At 43.7% G+C, this 18,121-nt stretch overlaps 1 protein-coding gene and 1 long non-coding RNA gene across 2 annotated transcripts; both read right to left on the bottom strand.

Annotated features, from left to right (window-relative positions):
• Nucleotides 1-1,504: 1,504 nt before the first annotated feature.
• LOC144111052 (uncharacterized) lies at nucleotides 1,505-15,974 on the bottom strand. Its single transcript, XR_013309973.1, has 3 exons — nucleotides 15,778-15,974; nucleotides 4,602-4,654; nucleotides 1,505-1,977 (listed from the first exon to the last, which is right to left on the bottom strand). It is a non-coding gene; the product is annotated as an uncharacterized LOC144111052 (long non-coding RNA).
• LOC144110852 (uncharacterized) lies at nucleotides 14,695-15,402 on the bottom strand. Its single transcript, XM_077643930.1, has one exon. It carries the CDS (start codon nucleotides 15,400-15,402, stop codon nucleotides 14,695-14,697), a length of 708 nt encoding a protein of 235 aa, XP_077500056.1.
• Nucleotides 15,975-18,121: the final 2,147 nt, after the last annotated feature.

The raw sequence follows: 18,121 nt of genomic DNA, 5'->3' as shown, positions 1-18,121 counted from the left end.
CAGCATCGGAAACAATGCATCTTCTCGAGTGCACCGAAGGTGGCACCTTTATATTTGTGCTCACTATACAGCGGAAGGGCTACACGGCAGGAGGAACTTTTCGCTGCTCTTGCAATACTTGCAATGTGAACGCGAACAGCTTACGGACGAGAAGCAACAAGCATGCAGCTATTTCATGCGCTCCATGCTGAGGATACACACGTTTGTTCCGTGTGCGTCTCTTACGCCGCGCTGGCTGCAGAAGGGCACACAGCAGCATGCCGGCACCGCGACTGTAGCTTGGAGGGGAGAACCAATGTGAAGGAAGATGGCTAGAACGCAGAAACAAGAAAACTGCGCTTGTTGTGGCTGCGCCGGGCGCCGTACCTTTCAATCCGGTCCGAGCTCAGTCCGGCAAGCGTATGCCCAAGTAATGGCGGAGGCACACCGGTTCGCGCGCCACATACTAGATGGCGCTGAATTTTCTAAACAGGCAACAGCTTTTTTGGGAACCCAGAGCTCTGGGGGAACCAGTGTAGAGAAGGAACAACCGAGGTCAAAGAGACCATGGAATCATAGGAGAAGTAATAGACACAAGCGCCAGGGCCAAGTTAATTCAGATATAGGTTACATTAACATGCAAGGTGGCAGGAATAGACTGAAATGGGAGGAAATAGAAGAACGGTTAAAACAGGAGGAATTATTGGTATATTGTTTAGTGGAAACGCATCTTAGAGACATGGAGCAACCACCCTGTAACCCAGACTACTCATGGGAATATTGCAATAGAACAGAGGGCAGCAGAAAGGGTGGGTAGAACTGGGGCATTCATTCATAAAAAGTATGAATTTTCGAAGGGTTAAACTGGGATGCAAGGAACAGTTATTGCTAAAAAGAAAAGTGGCAGGGGAGCAAACATTCCTTGGCTTTTTATACCTGTGGACGCGAGCTAATGCCAAAGAGGAAAACAGAAAAATGTTAGAATGTATTGCAAGCGACATTGATGAGCTAGGAGGACAGGGCGAGATAATTATATTAGGCGACATGAACGTACATACAGAAGACCTGGATGGGTTCAAATTCCACAGGAAGCATGCTGCAGGATATATACGACAGGCATGATTTAGTTTTAATCAACAGAACCGAGAAGTGTGACGGGCTCATAACATAAGAGGCAGGGAGTCTGCACACGACGATAGATTATGCACTTATGTCACAGAGGATGTAAATAGATTAGGGGTAACGAGCTTAGATGAACATGGTCCCAGAAGTCTAGGTAGCGACGACCACAAACGTATAAAGTTGAGTTTCAGAAGAGAAACCAATGTAGGACTGAAGCGAGGTGAACAACCAGAGGGGAATTTTTACTCAGAAAAGCAATTGGAAGCAGCAGCCAAACAAATTGAGAAAGTAATTTTTGAGGATAATGAAACAAAATGGACTTATACTAAATTACCTCGATTACTTGCGCTAGAGCTAGCTAAGGTGTGAGTAAAGCTAAAAGGGAAAAGACGTAAACTGAAGAGTTGGTGGGATGAGGAGGTCAAGAGGGCGATAGAGAAACATAGAATGGCTTTGGCATACTATTCCGGATGATTGATCTTTTACGCCAAACTACAACGTTTTTTCATAATGGTGCAGAGCACCGACAGCACATGTTTGAAAATGTTGAAGACACTCCCTACACATATTTGAAATATTCTAGCCAAGTGCCCGTAGAGTAGCTCAAGACGCAGTCGCATGAGGGTGAGCAGCAATTGATCTTCATAAGGCAGCAATGAGAAGACCTTTTTTGATTCGACTATCATTGCTGTTTTTTAAGTTGTGAAAGTCGGTTTTGGCCAGCCCAGTATAAAAGACACAATCATCTTCTGCTAATGTTGGTGCAGACAACTGCTGCTTATTTTTTCCTTTGTAGAGTCCAGGCCTGCAATAACTGTGCTTGTTGTGCATGTCCTCCCTCTGAGTAGAAGTTGCCTTCATTGCAGTAGATTTTTCCTGCACAAAAAAAGTTCCAAGAGTTACTAACAGCACAAAAAGAAACAAAATATTGTGCAATTATTGTGGCTATGGTCTCGTGATTACCCAAGCCCACATGTACACTAGCCAGAAATCAAACTGAAATACTTTTTACCTCCATATCACAAGGCTGCCTATGCACAAGATGGAGCTAAAGGTTAATATGGGCCGGATGCATTACAAGAAAGGGTTTATATACAAATGAAGCAAGCAGAAGCAGTCAGTGAAACCAAGGAAAACACAAGGGCGTGTTTCTATTTTTGTGAGGGAGGCACGTCATAAATACTTTGAAATAATCATGTAATGATTGTTTTTCTACTTTATAATAAATTATCTTTACGTCGTGAATGATTACATGATCATTTGAAAGTATTTATCACGCAACCCCCCCCCCCAAAAAAAAAACAAAAAAAACACGCCCATGTTTTCCGTGATTTCACTGACAGCTGGTCTCCTTTCGTATATATGTATTAACGAGTCCCTCAGTTCCCTCCCTTTGTCTGCTCATCAGCTTAATGGGGGCCTCAGTTCAGGCAGCCTTGATGTCATAGGTAGCATAAAGGACTCTCACACGGATGGCGCCCTCTCCTTTCGGTCACGTACCACGTAACACTTGCGGTAATAAAGGACGTGCCACGTCCGCCGCTTTGGAGGAGGGTGGCACTGGTGAACACTCTCATACTTAGCCTACACTCGATATGAATACCCAAAAAAGTAGAAGATTTAACAGCCGCCGCTGTAGTTGTTGGTAGAGCACCGGGTGCGTATTTCGGAGGTGGTGGGTTCGGATCCCACCAGCGCCGCATGGTTGTTTTTCTTCTACTTTATAATTAATTATCTTTACATCATGAATGATTACATGGTTATTTCAAAGTATTTATCACCCCCCCCCCCCCCACAGGAAAAATATAGAAACACGACCCTAAAAAGGGATTTACCTAACTATTATAGAAGTATTTCCTGTAACATTGAATTTACTGCTTCGCAGTCACCCTCAATATATTTGCATCACCTACCGGGATCAAATATGCCCTTAAGTTAGAATGAACTTTCATCCATCTATAGGAACCCTTTTACCACCTTCCCGACTGATCATAAGAAAATTGTTGCCCATGACGAAATTTCTTCACCTTGCAATTAATTAAAGAACTAGGAACAAGGTGCTAGGTCTGGATTTTGCCATGGATGGTAAACCGATGGAGAGTATTCCCTGACCGAAGATTGCAAACTGCCAATTTTTTGTAAAGCAGTGGCGCGCCTGGTGACAACTTTTCAGTGGCTTTTTCCGAATACCCTATGCAACACTTTTGTTAATGAATCATAGCTGTAAGCACTTGAAGTGCATTCTGGTAATAAAATTATCCCTGTACTTTAAGGAACTATTGTCTTGAATGTTTCAGCTGCACAGTAGCTATTTCTTGTAGTAGTTGGCTGCTTGTACTTCCGCTTTATTACAATTTTGGTCTCATGGTGTTGGACCCAAGCCTCAGCACCCGTAACAACCCGGCAGTATAAAATTCCTACACTTTCTCTGAGCATTTAAAATTTCTCCGTGCAAAATTGGCGGCGACAGTGCTTCTGCTGAGGCGTCAAGTGTAGTACACTTGACATCAGAACATCATGGAAGATACTTTGAAATTGGCTGACAGAAGAGCCCCAATTACGGCCTGCAGAATTTATTTTGAGCATGTGGTTTCCTAAAATCACCTTCTGCCCGTGTGCTATGCGAAGTCAGTGCACGTTAAAGATCCCCAGGTGGTCTAAATTATTCCGGAGCCCTCCACTACGGCACCTCTTTCTTCCTTTCTTCTTTTACTTCCTCCTTTATCTCTTCTCTTAAGGCGCGGTTCAGGCGTCCAACGATATATGAGACAGATACTGCGACATTTCCTTTCCCCAAAAAACGAATTATTATTATTATTATTATTATTATCACTCCACGTCTCCACTGAAAACGCTCTAAAAAAATAACTGAATGGGGGTAATCTTGATTTCTTGTGCCATTTAAATTGCTTGGCCCAAAACATTATTTTGCAATCATCTTTTCATACATGTTTTTTTTCTTCCTTTGCATACAATTTAATCACGAAATGAAGCTCCTAAGGCCCCAGTTTCTTTTTGCAACCACTGCAAATTGCATCTGTGATCGCGATGTGCCAGCGTTTATAAGGAGGCTGAACAACTCTTGTGTTGCATGTGTGGATGTGTAGTGACATGTACGCCCCGCGTCAAAGGCGTACAGCCCAAGGGGATGGCTTCTGAGCTGTTTAGCAGGGATTCTTAGCGCATTTTGCAGTCCAGCGCCTGGAAAGATTGAGCAATCGAGGACTTTTCACTTTCAAGATTACACTTGCTGAAGATAAAAAACGAGGCACGCTACATGACTCGGTAACAAACCCTTGGGCTGTATTCTTTTGATGCAGAGTCTATATAATAAATCTCGGCTTTCTAGCACTGGAAAAACATACTGGTGTTGACAACCCATTATGAGGCACTTGTACATAATTTTGAAATTCAAAGCTTGTGTGCTGCGTGCAACCACTGCCATTAGCTTTGATGCCAACATTGTACCTTGGAGGGCATATCGGCGTGTTGCCACTTACCATGGTAGGATCACTGCATCTGGCATCCCCTCATCAGGCATCTCAGGTGCTGCCTGAATAATGGAACAATAAAGGAGGGGTGTAAGGCAGGAAGATGTGATCTCTCCAATACTATTTACAGCGTGTTTGCTCGAGGTACCAAGGACACTGGATTGAGAACAGTTGGGAATAAGAGTTAATGGAGAATACCTTAGTAACCTGCAATTCGCTGATGATATTGCCTTGCTTAGTAACACAGAGGATTATTTACAAAGCATGATTACTGATTTGAAAAGCGGAACAGAATGGTGGGTCTAAAAATTGTAATGCAAGAAACACGAGTAATGTTTAACAGCATCGGGAGAGAACAGTGCTTTTCGACAGGTATCAAAAAACTGGAAGTGGTAACGGAATACGTCGACTTAGGGCAGGTAGTCATCCCTGATCTCGTCCATGAACCTGAAGTAACCAGAAGAATAAAAATCGGCTGTAGTGCAGGCATTGTCAGATCATGAATGGCAGTTTGCCATTATCCCTGAAGAAAAAAGTGTACAGCAGCTGCATCTTACCGGTACTTAGCTACGGAGCAGAAGCCTTGAGAGTTATGAAATAGGTTCAGCTTTAATTGAGGGTTACGCAGTGTGCAAAGAAAAATGATAGGTGCAACTTAAGGGACAAGAAGGAAAAGAAGGGAGCAGATTTGGTAAGGAACCAATCGCGAGTTAATGACATCTTATTTGAAATCAAGAAGAAATGAGCGCGGCATGTAATCAGACGGCAGGATAACTGGTGGGCGTTAACGGTAAAGTTAGGTTGACAGATGAGATTAAGAAGGCAGATAGCGCAGGGCAAGGTAACTGGAAAAATATTACAGAGCATTTGCCCTGCAATGGGCGCATGCCAGACACACACTATTCTCGCATGTCAGAGAGTGGGTCCCACCATGCAGCCATAGTTATAGATAGATAGATAGATCTTTATTTCAGACAACAAGGTCTCGGATACAGGGGCAAAAGGCAGATGCGCTCTGCCTGACGGGGCCCAAGCACCCGATACAATGCTCAGGACAAGCGGCAAAAAAACATAATTATACAAGGTAAAACTAGGAGGAAGGTGCATACTCTTGCAATGACATAATTATAAAGTAAATATTTACAAGGCATAACACAATAAGAAAAACATGAAAATTCACAGAGTTGACGGAAAACAGGGACATCAAGAATTTCTGCGTGAACATCCCTTTAATTATCCGGACGAGAAAGGAGGTATGCTTTAGCATTTCTATTGAAAGACTTTTGGGAAACAGATTTCTGAATAATTTCTATAGCCTGTGTATGTTTATTTAGAAGACTGGGAATTAAATATGAAAGCATTTCGGTTCCATAGTTAGTCCTTACGAATGGTACTCTGTAACTGACGTGTCTTAGTTTATAAGGCACGTCACTACTAGAGTTTAATTGAACATATTTAGTGGGATGATGTTTGAAATCGTTAAACACATAAGAAAGCAGTTTCAACTCAAATAATTCATTGACTTTTAGAATAGAATGCTTAGAGAAGTACAAACCTGTATGATCATTGTATGCAAGGTTTTCTACGTATCGTATTGCTTTCTTCTGTAATGTTATCAGCCTCGTGAGGTTAGTTTTCGTTGTAGATCCCCAAACAAGTAAACAATAATGAAGATGTGATTGAATTAGGGTATAATATAATTGCCACTTCAGCCATTTCGGAACAAGGTCTCGAAGTTTATGCAATACACATAATGACCTTGATATGCTGGCATGAATCTTATCAATATGCAGGGTCCAACTCAAGTGTTCTTCAAAGATTATGCCTAAAAATTTGTAGGAAGAAACACGCTCAATTACGCTATTCTTGCCCATCTTGAGAAAACGAAGCAGCACGAAAAAACGGGGACGAAAAAGACACACATACGACAGGACGTCGTATGTGTGTATTTTTCGTCCCCGTTTTTTCGTGCTGCTTCGTTTTCTCAAGATGGATGATTACCAACTGGCCCAAACTTCGGTGCTTACGCTATTTTTGAATGTAAGCTTAATTTCACTGTTATCAGGCTTGTTACGTGCCTTAAATACAATAAGCTTTGTTTTATTAACATTTAACTCTAGTTTATTTATACTCAACCATAAAGACAATTCTTGTAACCATGCATTTGCCTCAGCCTGAATATTAATAAGATGCATGCCAGAAAAAAATACACTGGTATCATCTGCATATAAAATTATTGTGGGAGTTCGAGGGATGGTTATTATATCATTGATATAAAGAATGAAAAATATTGGACCCAAAATAGACCCTTGTGCAACACCGTATATTAATTGGCCAGGTTGTGATTGGTGACCATTCAAACATGTATACTGCATGCGACCGGAAAGATAAGTACGGATCAGATTTAAGGCAACTCCTCGAATGCCATAAAACGGCAGCTTAAAAAATAAAATGTCATGTTTAACTGAATCAAATGCCTTCCTGAAATCTAAAAAAAGTCCAACTGTGAACTGTTTGTCATCTATATTAGAAAATATTTTTTCCTTTATACTAAGCAATTCCATTTCTGTTGACTTCTTCTCACGAAATCCAAACTGTTCGTTAACAAAAATTTGTTTGTCGTCAAAGAACTTACACAGTCTGATTTTGATCAAATATTCCAGTAGTTTAGAAAACAAAGGGAGTACAGATATAGGTCTGTAGTTGTTTATATTGTCATAAGGGCCACCTTTGTGCAAAACAACCACTCTGGCAATTTTCATACCATCTGGAAAAGTACCTTGAACTAACGCGTTGTTACATATATGCTGCAAGGGCAAGCTAATTAGATCGGCAACAGCAGTAATAGGCTCGGCCTTAATTTCATCTGCGCCTGCCGCAGTGGATTTGTCTAGGCTTCTAAGGAATGTGAATACTTCATGTTCACTGCAAGGATTCAAGAATATGGAAGTACCAATTGGAGAGGCAATATACTGAGCAATTTCATGATTTCTATCCTGCTTTTGAGATGATTCGCCAGAGGATAGGAAATGAGCATTAAACTTGTCTGCCAAAGCAGCGCCACTGTATTCAACACCATTGAATGTTAATGTGCTGGGAATATGGGTCGTCGCCCTTCCCATGAGGTCGCTCAAACAATCCCATATTTTCTTAGGGCAATTGGAGACTGCTTAAAATTTATTCTGACAATACTGTTTCTTAGCTTTTTTAATATCAGAGCCTAACTTATTTCTAAGTTTTTTATATTCCTTAAGTATGACTGGATCTTTTGATTGGATGAATTTGTCAAAAAGCCTGTCACGGGTTTGAATTCGTCGATATAACTCTCTCGTAACCCACGGCTTTCGAGACTTTTTGTGAGTTTTTCCCACTGTCAAAGGAAATGCGGTGTCATATTTGCTTTTTACTAACTGAAGAAAGATATTGTACGCTATACTAGGATTTAACTCATTGTAAACTTCGCTCCAGGGAGTGCTTGCAAGAGTGGCAGATCGGGCTAGTTGGTAATTTTCCATAATGCGATAAAGCGCGAATAAAGACGGGGACGAAGCGAGACAAGACACCACAGCGCTGACTTCAACTGAATTTGTATTGCGGAAAGGGGATATTTATACAGGAAATGGAAGGGAACGCATGATGCCGCTACTGCTGGAATTGATACGCGGGATAAGATATTTACAGGCGAAAAGAAGAGGCTGCAACAGCGCACAAGGATGACTGCTAGTAACAAACAACAACGCAGTGCAAGTCAATGATGAACGATAAGACAAGGCACCGGCATTTTGCAACAAAAACACAAAAACAAGAGCCAAAGGGCCTTAAACCGCAGTACAAGGCGAGGAATGAAACTAGGGAGCAAAAAGCAGGGCACTAACAATTTGCTAGGAGAAAATAAAGCCAAAAAAAGGGTAAAAAAGATCTAAAACCGTGCGAGAGAGACTAAAATTGCAGGGCCAAAAGGGGCAAATAAGAGGCTGCTCATGACATGGCGGCAAACACCCTGAAAACTACTAAGAGCCAAAAGGTTCTAAAATCGCTGAAAATCAAAACCGAATGAAGAAATCACCGAGATGACATCTGGCTCAAATAATCTACTTCTCGTTTCGTCAGGGCGATCGAGGGAGAGCTGACACAGTCCTCTCCTAGTTTCAAGATGTGCAATGCCTCCATGATTTCGCGAGTGCTTTGATGGGCATTTTTATCTAGAACAGTGCAATCTTGAAACAACGGCTTGCAAGGGCGAGACGGACACTTCAAGCAATGCACTCCAAGGTTCCTCTTTGCTGTGTTGCTGACGTCATTAGAGTGCTCCATCAGTCGCTCATTAAGGCACCGACCAGTTTGGCCTATGTAAGCCCTGCCACAACTCAAAGGAATTTTATACACGACACCGACTTTGCAGGATACAAACGGTGAACGGTGTTTGACCGGGCAGGCTGGTTTACGCTCTGCAGGAGCGTTTACTCTGTGGCAGAGCTTGGAGAGCTTGTCGGGAGCCGAAAACGCCACTCTAACATCAGCCCGCTGGCCTATTCTCTTCAACCGGTGAGACACCGCGTGCAGGTAAGGAATCACAACAACCTTGTTGTGCTTATCTGGAACCGCCACTTCGCGTATTCCTCCCTTAAGCTTCTTCAGGAGGCCTTCTGCTACCGAGATGAGAAGTGTCTTAGGGTAGCCTGCTCTTTCCAGCCTAGAAGACTGTTTGTTAAAGCTGTCACCCATAGAGTGCAGACAAGATTTCTTTAGAGCATTAGTAAAACACAGGTTCGCGATGCCGCGCTTAACAATCTTAGAGTGGGCAGAACTATAAGGAAGCAGGGACTTGCCCCCTCTCGGCTCATACCGCCAGCATAAGTGTCTTTCTGCTAGAGAAAGCCTTAAATCAAGGAAGCGTAGTGACCCACTCTCAGGTGTCTCATGTGTCAACATGAGAGGTGACAAGCACTGCTCAAAGGAGGAGAGAACACGAGAAACAGTACAAGGAAAGGAGCAAACATTGTCAGCAAGTAATACTAAGTAATCGTCTACAAATCTAAAAACTTTTGTGACAACTGAAGGGAGTCGTTCAGCAAGCAGTCGGTCATGATGGGCAAGGTAGATGTCACTGAGGATGGGAGCAATGCATGAGCCAATGCACACACCGCTTTTCTGAATGTAACTGCTCTCGCCCCATTTAACAAAAGTGGAATTAAGATAGACCGTCAACAATTCTAAGAAGCCACCTACCGACATACCGGAAGAATTTTGAAATGCAACCGAGCCGAACGCATCGATGCTACTTTCAACGCAAGACAAAAGCTTGTCATGTGGCAAAGAATAATAAAGATCTTTAATGTCAACCGAGAATGGCATGAGAGCTCTGCGGTTAGATTTCAGGAAGTCAAGAACTTTACTCGAGTCCTTCAGAAGGAAGGGATCGTCAAGGGTCAGAACCTTGAGCCTAGACTGAAGGAATTGCCCCAAAGCTTTCTGCCAAGTGCCATTCTCAGTGACAATTACCCTCAATGGGCAGTCTGCTTTATGCGTCTTCGCTGTGAAGAATATGTCCAGACTGGCCTTGCCAGCAGCATTTATGTTTGTAACAAGTTTTTCTAGATTTAAGCGGCTGCAGATTTGCTTAGCTTTTGATTTTATCCTTGACAAAGATACCCTTTCACGCCGCTCAAACACTGATTCCAAAGCATCAACAGCTTTTGTGCCAAACATGTCTTTGGGCAGGACCAGGAAGCCATCTTCTTTGTCAGCTGCTAATAACGAAAGATCATGGCTTCTTAAGTAAGAGACGACATGATTGAAGGGCCTAGTTTTGTCCTTCAATTTGTGGCGAGACAACACGTCAACTCCTTCAGACAGGCAGCTGGCGAAATCAGAGTCCTGAGCACGATGAGCCACTTGCCTGACCAAGCCCAGTAGATCCGGTGGCGACTTCTTGGGTTCCACGGCGAATTTCGGACCTAGGCTGAGAACACGAGCCACTTTGTCCGGGAGCACCACATCTCCAAGGGTGTGCACTCGATTGCTGTGACTTGAGCGCTGTTTCGGTGAGATGGCACGAAGGTAGCAAAGCTCATGTTGCCATAAGGCTTCAGCAGTTCTGTCAGTTCTGTCTGTCTTATCCCGCGTATCAATTCCAGCAGTAGCGGCATCATGCGTTCCCTTCCATTTCCTGTATAAATATCCCCTTTCCGCAATAAAAATTCAGTTGAAGTCAGCGCTGTGGTGTCTTGTCTCGCTTCGTCCCCGTCTTTATTCGCGCTGTATCGCATTATGGAAAATTACCAACTAGCCCGATCTGCCACTCTTGCAAGTTATATTTCTAGTTCCTCGGGCCCTTTCATGTGTTTCTCTGCTGAACCTTCCTGCCTCATTGCCCTCTTCGCTACTGCTGTCTGTCGCGCTCGCTCTCTCGCCTTTTGCATCCGTGTCAAGCTGCTTCCTGGCGCGATTAAGACCCTCCTGGGAGGTTTCCAGCCCTCGCTCCATCATGGCATAAGAATCATGAAGATCCTACGGTCAGAGTGGCAGCGCCAAGCACGCTTCTTCCGAGAAGCGCTGTACCTGCAGCTTCATCGCCTCGACAGGTTCCCAAGGGCCAGGATGAAGTGGCGTGAGCTTTCCGCGCTTGCTGACAGAACTGCTGAAGCCTTATGGCAACATGAGCTTTGCTACCTTCGTGCCATCTCACCGAAACAGCGCTCAAGTCACAGCAATCGAGTGCACACCCTTGGAGATGTGGTGCTCCCGGACAAAGTGGCTCGTGTTCTCAGCCTAGGTCCGAAATTCGCCGTGGAACCCAAGAAGTCGCCACCGGATCTACTGGGCTTGGTCAGGCAAGTGGCTCATCGTGCTCAGGACTCTGATTTCGCCAGCTGCCTGTCTGAAGGAGTTGACGTGTTGTCTCGCCACAAATTGAAGGACAAAACTAGGCCCTTCAATCATGTCGTCTCTTACTTAAGAAGCCATGATCTTTCGTTATTAGCAGCTGACAAAGAAGATGGCTTCCTGGTCCTGCCCAAAGACATGTTTGGCACAAAAGCTGTTGATGCTTTGGAATCAGTGTTTGAGCGGCGTGAAAGGGTATCTTTGTCAAGGATAAAATCAAAAGCTAAGCAAATCTGCAGCCGCTTAAATCTAGAAAAACTTGTTACAAACATAAATGCTGCTGGCAAGGCCAGTCTGGACATATTCTTCACAGCGAAGACGCATAAAGCAGACTGCCCATTGAGGGTAATTGTCACTGAGAATGGCACTTGGCAGAAAGCTTTGGGGCAATTCCTTCAGTCTAGGCTCAAGGTTCTGACCCTTGACGATCCCTTCCTTCTGAAGGACTCGAGTAAAGTTCTTGACTTCCTGAAATCTAACCGCAGAGCTCTCATGCCATTCTCGGTTGACATTAAAGATCTTTATTATTCTTTGCCACATGACAAGCTTTTGTCTTGCGTTGAAAGTAGCATCGATGCGTTCGGCTCGGTTGCATTTCAAAATTCTTCCGGTATGTCGGTAGGTGGCTTCTTAGAATTGTTGACGGTCTATCTTAATTCCACTTTTGTTAAATGGGGCGAGAGCAGTTACATTCAGAAAAGCGGTGTGTGCATTGGCTCATGCATTGCTCCCATCCTCAGTGACATCTACCTTGCCCATCATGACCGACTGCTTGCTGAACGACTCCCTTCAGTTGTCACAAAAGTTTTTAGATTTGTAGACGATTACTTAGTATTACTTGCTGACAATGTTTGCTCCTTTCCTTGTACTGTTTCTCGTGTTCTCTCCTCCTTTGAGCAGTGCTTGTCACCTCTCATGTTGACACATGAGACACCTGAGAGTGGGTCACTACGCTTCCTTGATTTAAGGCTTTCTCTAGCAGAAAGACACTTATGCTGGCGGTATGAGCCGAGAGGGGGCAAGTCCCTGCTTCCTTATAGTTCTGCCCACTCTAAGATTGTTAAGCGCGGCATCGCGAACCTGTGTTTTACTAATGCTCTAAAGAAATCTTGTCTGCACTCTATGGGTGACAGCTTTAACAAACAGTCTTCTAGGCTGGAAAGAGCAGGCTACCCTAAGACACTTCTCATCTCGGTAGCAGAAGGCCTCCTGAAGAAGCTTAAGGGAGGAATACGCGAAGTGGCGGTTCCAGATAAGCACAACAAGGTTGTTGTGATTCCTTACCTGCACGCGGTGTCTCACCGGTTGAAGAGAATAGGCCAGCGGGCTGATGTTAGAGTGGCGTTTTCGGCTCCCGACAAGCTCTCCAAGCTCTGCCACAGAGTAAACGCTCCTGCAGAGCGTAAACCAGCCTGCCCGGTCAAACACCGTTCACCGTTTGTATCCTGCAAAGTCGGTGTCGTGTATAAAATTCCTTTGAGTTGTGGCAGGGCTTACATAGGCCAAACTGGTCGGTGCCTTAATGAGCGACTGATGGAGCACTCTAATGACGTCAGCAACACAGCAAAGAGGAACCTTGGAGTGCATTGCTTGAAGTGTCCGTCTCGCCCTTGCAAGCCGTTGTTTCAAGATTGCACTGTTCTAGATAAAAATGCCCATCAAAGCACTCGCGAAATCATGGAGGCATTGCACATCTTGAAACTAGGAGAGGACTGTGTCAGCTCTCCCTCGATCGCCCTGACGAAACGAGAAGTAGATTATTTGAGCCAGATGTCATCTCGGTGATTTCTTCATTCGGTTTTGATTTTCAGCGATTTTAGAACCTTTTGGCTCTTAGTAGTTTTCAGGGTGTTTGCCGCCATGTCATGAGCAGCCTCTTATTTGCCCCTTTTGGCCCTGCAATTTTAGTCTCTCTCGCACGGTTTTAGATCTTTTTTACCCTTTTTTTGGCTTTATTTTCTCCTAGCAAATTGTTAGTGCCCTGCTTTTTGCTCCCTAGTTTCATTCCTCGCCTTGTACTGCGGTTTAAGGCCCTTTGGCTCTTGTTTTTGTGTTTTTGTTGCAAAATGCCGGTGCCTTGTCTTATCGTTCATCATTGACTTGCACTGCGTTGTTGTTTGTTACTAGCAGTCATCCTTGTGCGCTGTTGCAGCCTCTTCTTTTCGCCTGTAAATATCTTATCCCGCGTATCAATTCCAGCAGTAGCGGCATCATGCGTTCCCTTCCATTTCCTGTATAAATATCCCCTTTCCGCAATAAAAATTCAGTTGAAGTCAGCGCTGTGGTGTCTTGTCTCGCTTCGTCCCCGTCTTTATTCGCGCTGTATCGCATTAGGGAGTGCTTTCCATCATGGATCTAAACCTAGCTAAGTTTTCTTGATTGAAACTGCGATATACTATCTGGGGAGGTGGTACTTGCTTCCTTTTTCTTATCGCTCGAGCAAAAAAACAGAATATAGGCAGATGGTCGCTCAAATCAAATGTAAGCACACCTGATATCACACCTGATAACTCATGATTTGTAACACATAAATCTAATAATGAGTCCCTCTCTAAGGTTATTCTTGTTGGTGACTGAATAACATTGGTGCAGAGAAATGCATCAATGGCTTCACAAAAGAGACGTCGCGAGGAGCTATTTGTCAAAAGATCAATGTTAAAGTCTCCAACCAAAACAACAGGGATATTTATGATACAAGCATATTCATGAAGATCACGCACAAATTTGATAAATTCGGCACTTTCACTAGATGGGGGTCGATAAATACAAGCGATCAGTGTTCCATGACATTTTATAGCAACCAATTCGTAGTTGGCATCGACAAGAGAAAAATCTGATAAAACTTCATAGTCAAGGTTTTCTTTAACATACAATGCGACGCCACCTCCTCTACGGTTTTCTCTGAACACGCCTTCAAACTTGTAGCCACGAAAGAAAATAACATCATTTTGATTTGTGAACCATGTTTCAGTGTACGCTAGTATATCAAATCTATGATTCAGGGAATCCAAAGCTGATTGCATTTCAAAGTGCTTATTTTTTAGACTTCTAATATTCACATGAAAGACTGACATCCTGTCATTTTCGTGAACCAGACAACTGCGCACCGTAGAGTTAAAAGATAAAGCATCGTAGTAAAGAGGCTTTGTTTGTGATGCCATAAAAGAAAAATGATAAAAAAAACTGATCAGTAAGACGAAGTAGAGGCGGTGCTTGCTTAGATGATATTTTCCAGGTCAGCAACACACGCGATCCGTATTGCCGTTTCACCCTGGCACTTGCGCACAAAAAGCTTTCCATTACTGTGCCAAGCATATTCGTACTGCTTTTCTGTGGCCCTTGTCTTCATCATCCATATGAGCCTTTTGTTCTGCGCTGTTAAATTGTCAAGAAAGTACACTGTGGATTCAGCTTCCCGCATACTTTGCTTCTTTTCCATCCATTGGTCCTTCGTTACACGTGAGGAAAAGCGAACCAGAACTGCCGGGGTTTTGCCACGTTTAGCGGGCAGTCTATGAAGGCCTTCAACGTCGTGCTCAGTCAACTGAGGAAGCTCTAGGTCCTGGGCTATAGCATTGATTTTTTGGAACAAGTTTTCATTTTTGGTTTGTGCAAGTCCATGTACTTCCAAGTTATTCCGCCTGCTGTATTGTTCCAGACTGTTTATTTGCTGTCGTAGTTCGCAGATTTCCGGGTTAGTGTTCTCTGACTGAATCTGTGCCTCAATCTTTTCAACCCTTTTTGATAAAGTGACAATCTCAGTCGACTGAAGCTGCATTTTGGCCAGCACTTCATCATACTGATCTGAAAGATGCTGAACAGACTTTTCCATACTTTCCACTGTCTCTTTGACCTGGAAAAGGATATCTAACTTCTGTTTGATTTCCGGTAGTTCACAGAGCTTTTTGTTGATTTCCATTAGCATCCTTTCTGTCAGAGACAGCTCATTCTGTACCTTTGTTACAATTTTTGAGCCTCGAGCAGCTGAAACTACGCATGTTTGACACTTCCAATTCTTTTTATCGATATCTGTCATTGCTTTGTGGGCAGTGTTCGTCGTATTAGAACAAGCGCCTAAGTGGTAACCGTATCGGCATTCTGAGCAGGCAAGGGACGAGCCCTCTGCTGGAAGTGACTGATTACAAACCAGGCATATATCACAAACAGGATCACCCATAGCACTCGCGATGGAAAAGCATGCGGCACAATAGAAAACAACTACAGCAACAGCACAGACTCAAGCGGCGGCGGCGTTTGGCAGAAGGTTTCTTATGACTTCAATAAGTGAAAGCACACAAACCTGCAAAGCGAAGGATTTTCAGTTATTCTCTGCCGATGTTGCTTCCGCCACCGCCACTGAGCAAGTGTGGGGGGCACAGGTGAGCCTCGTCCTTTTATATGCTCCTGGCTGGCGCTGCTTGTGTCGTTATCTTGCGGGGCCGATCGTCGTCGCTCTTGCCACTTTAGTTCACCAGGTGTATCGCTGTAGGCCTGGCCAAGAACTGCAAAGCGAAGGATTTTCAGTTATTCTTTGCCGATGTTGCTTCCGCCACCGCCGCTGAGTTGAGGCACTAACACGTAACCAGAAAATCGCGCATAGCCATCAGTAGGTTGGCACTTCCCACGGCATATGCCACTTTCACTTCCATCACCTCCTGAGGTGTTTGAGAAGCTGCCTGCATTATAGAAAAATGTTGTGCATTCATAGTCAGTTGCGGGTGATGGCGGTAGCACCGGGTATGGCTTCTAATGCACAAGATAACCTCGGAGCCATTTTTACAAAGCACTGAAAGTCCGGTGTGCTAAAGATTAATCTGCCTGGCTGCAGATTAAAAGACCATTTTAAGTCGCAACCCTTTCAAGCATTATCTGGGAGATGTCATACAAAAGGCCTTTATCACAGAGTGCTTCTGCAGAAGTTGAAGCACGACTGTCTTCGCTGCTGTGCAGAGCTGCAGGTACTTTACGTCACGCGGCACAAGCATTCAGAGTGTGGCCATTTAACCCTTTAGCTGTTACAATGTTAAAACAATGTGCAAAATGCAGCTGATAGGTGGGCACTTGCCATTGTAGGTGGAGCTACATCAGAAATTTCCTCCTGAGCCACGTCAGGCGCTACCTGTATTAGAGAAAAATTTGTCAACTGTTACTGTATTATTATCAACTCGAACTACACATTAGGTTGTTAGAATTTACCTAGCAGCTAATGCAAACATGGACACTGTGGAAGGCACTGACACTAATACTGAAACAAAGGACCGCACACAGGTGACAGTATGGGGGCACTTACCACAACAGGCGCCACTTCATCTTCTATCACCTCCTGAGCCATTTCAGGAGCTGCCCGCATAATGTAAAAACATTTTACATTCAGTGTCAATTGCAATCTGATATGCAGTAACAATCAGAATGGCTTGCGATACACAAGATTTACTTGGTGCTTCTTGTTTTTTACGCAGCACTGAAAGACCAGTTTGGTAAAGGTTTATCTGCCTAACCGCAAATCTAAAATACATTTTTAGCCGGACCCCTTACAAGCATTATTTATCCGACATTATACAAAAGTCGTTTTATCTTATCACAAAGGGCTTCTACAAAGGTTTCAACACAACTCTCCTCATCACTGCATAGAGCTACCTGTGCTTGTCACAGCATGTGGATTCTAAGTATACCCATTAACCTCTAGCTCTAGTACCATTAAAACAAGGAACAGAACGCAGCTGATTTACGGGGACTTGCCATAGTAGGTGATAATATATGTGGAATTGCCGCCTCAGCCACATCAGGCGCAACGTGCAGTAGAGAAGAATGCACGTCAACTGCTAGTAACAGTATTATGCACATCTAAAACTAAACCTTCGCTTGTTGATTTATCTAGAAGTTAGTCGTAGCATAGACACCAGAAAATGCACTGGGCTTATGCTAGAAAGGCACTCAACACAGCAACGGCCAAATCATCTAATTTCAGCTCCTCATTGATGTCTTCAACAGCCTGCATCAATGGAAAGTAAAACACAATTACCATTGTGTGGTTTAAAGGAACCTGAAAACTGAATAAGTGTTCCGGATTACACATCCATATTTGTCACATTTCATTTGCAATATGCAAGGTCAGTTTTCTGCTGAACGAGAACGTCTCTGAAAGAAGTGTCATATGGTAAGTTAATCACGACAGAACATGATACCAATATGCTCAGGTATGTAAGTTTTACACCTACTTGCAAGAAAGAAAGAGTAAAGCATTTTAGGGCACTCACTTAATGCTGTTGTGCATTTATCAAGAAATTCTTCTGCCCATGAGGTGCATGCCTTACAATTGGACATATTTGGCTCTGAAAAGCACACACAATAGCTATGTAATAACCTACAGTACTCAGTGGAAGCAGGGGCTTGTCTGCTTTGCTGTTCTGATAATTACCAATACAACTATATAAAAGTGCCAAATAGTTTGGTGAGTGTTCAGAGTATTTTCTGCAACTCAGCACACATTCAAGTGGCCCAGGACGCGAACAACTTTTGACTGCGCATGCTCATATGCATGGATCTCGGCTCGCTCCTCTTCGTATCAAATATCTGTACACGCAGACAGCGACGATGCCAATAATTCGCAACAAAGCACGACATTGGAGCGCTCTAGGAAAGTA

This window comes from Amblyomma americanum, chromosome 11 (assembly GCF_052857255.1).
Source record: "Amblyomma americanum isolate KBUSLIRL-KWMA chromosome 11, ASM5285725v1, whole genome shotgun sequence".
Lineage (NCBI taxonomy): Eukaryota > Metazoa > Arthropoda > Arachnida > Ixodida > Ixodidae > Amblyomma > Amblyomma americanum.
This window is presented reverse-complemented; position numbering and strand designations above follow the sequence as displayed.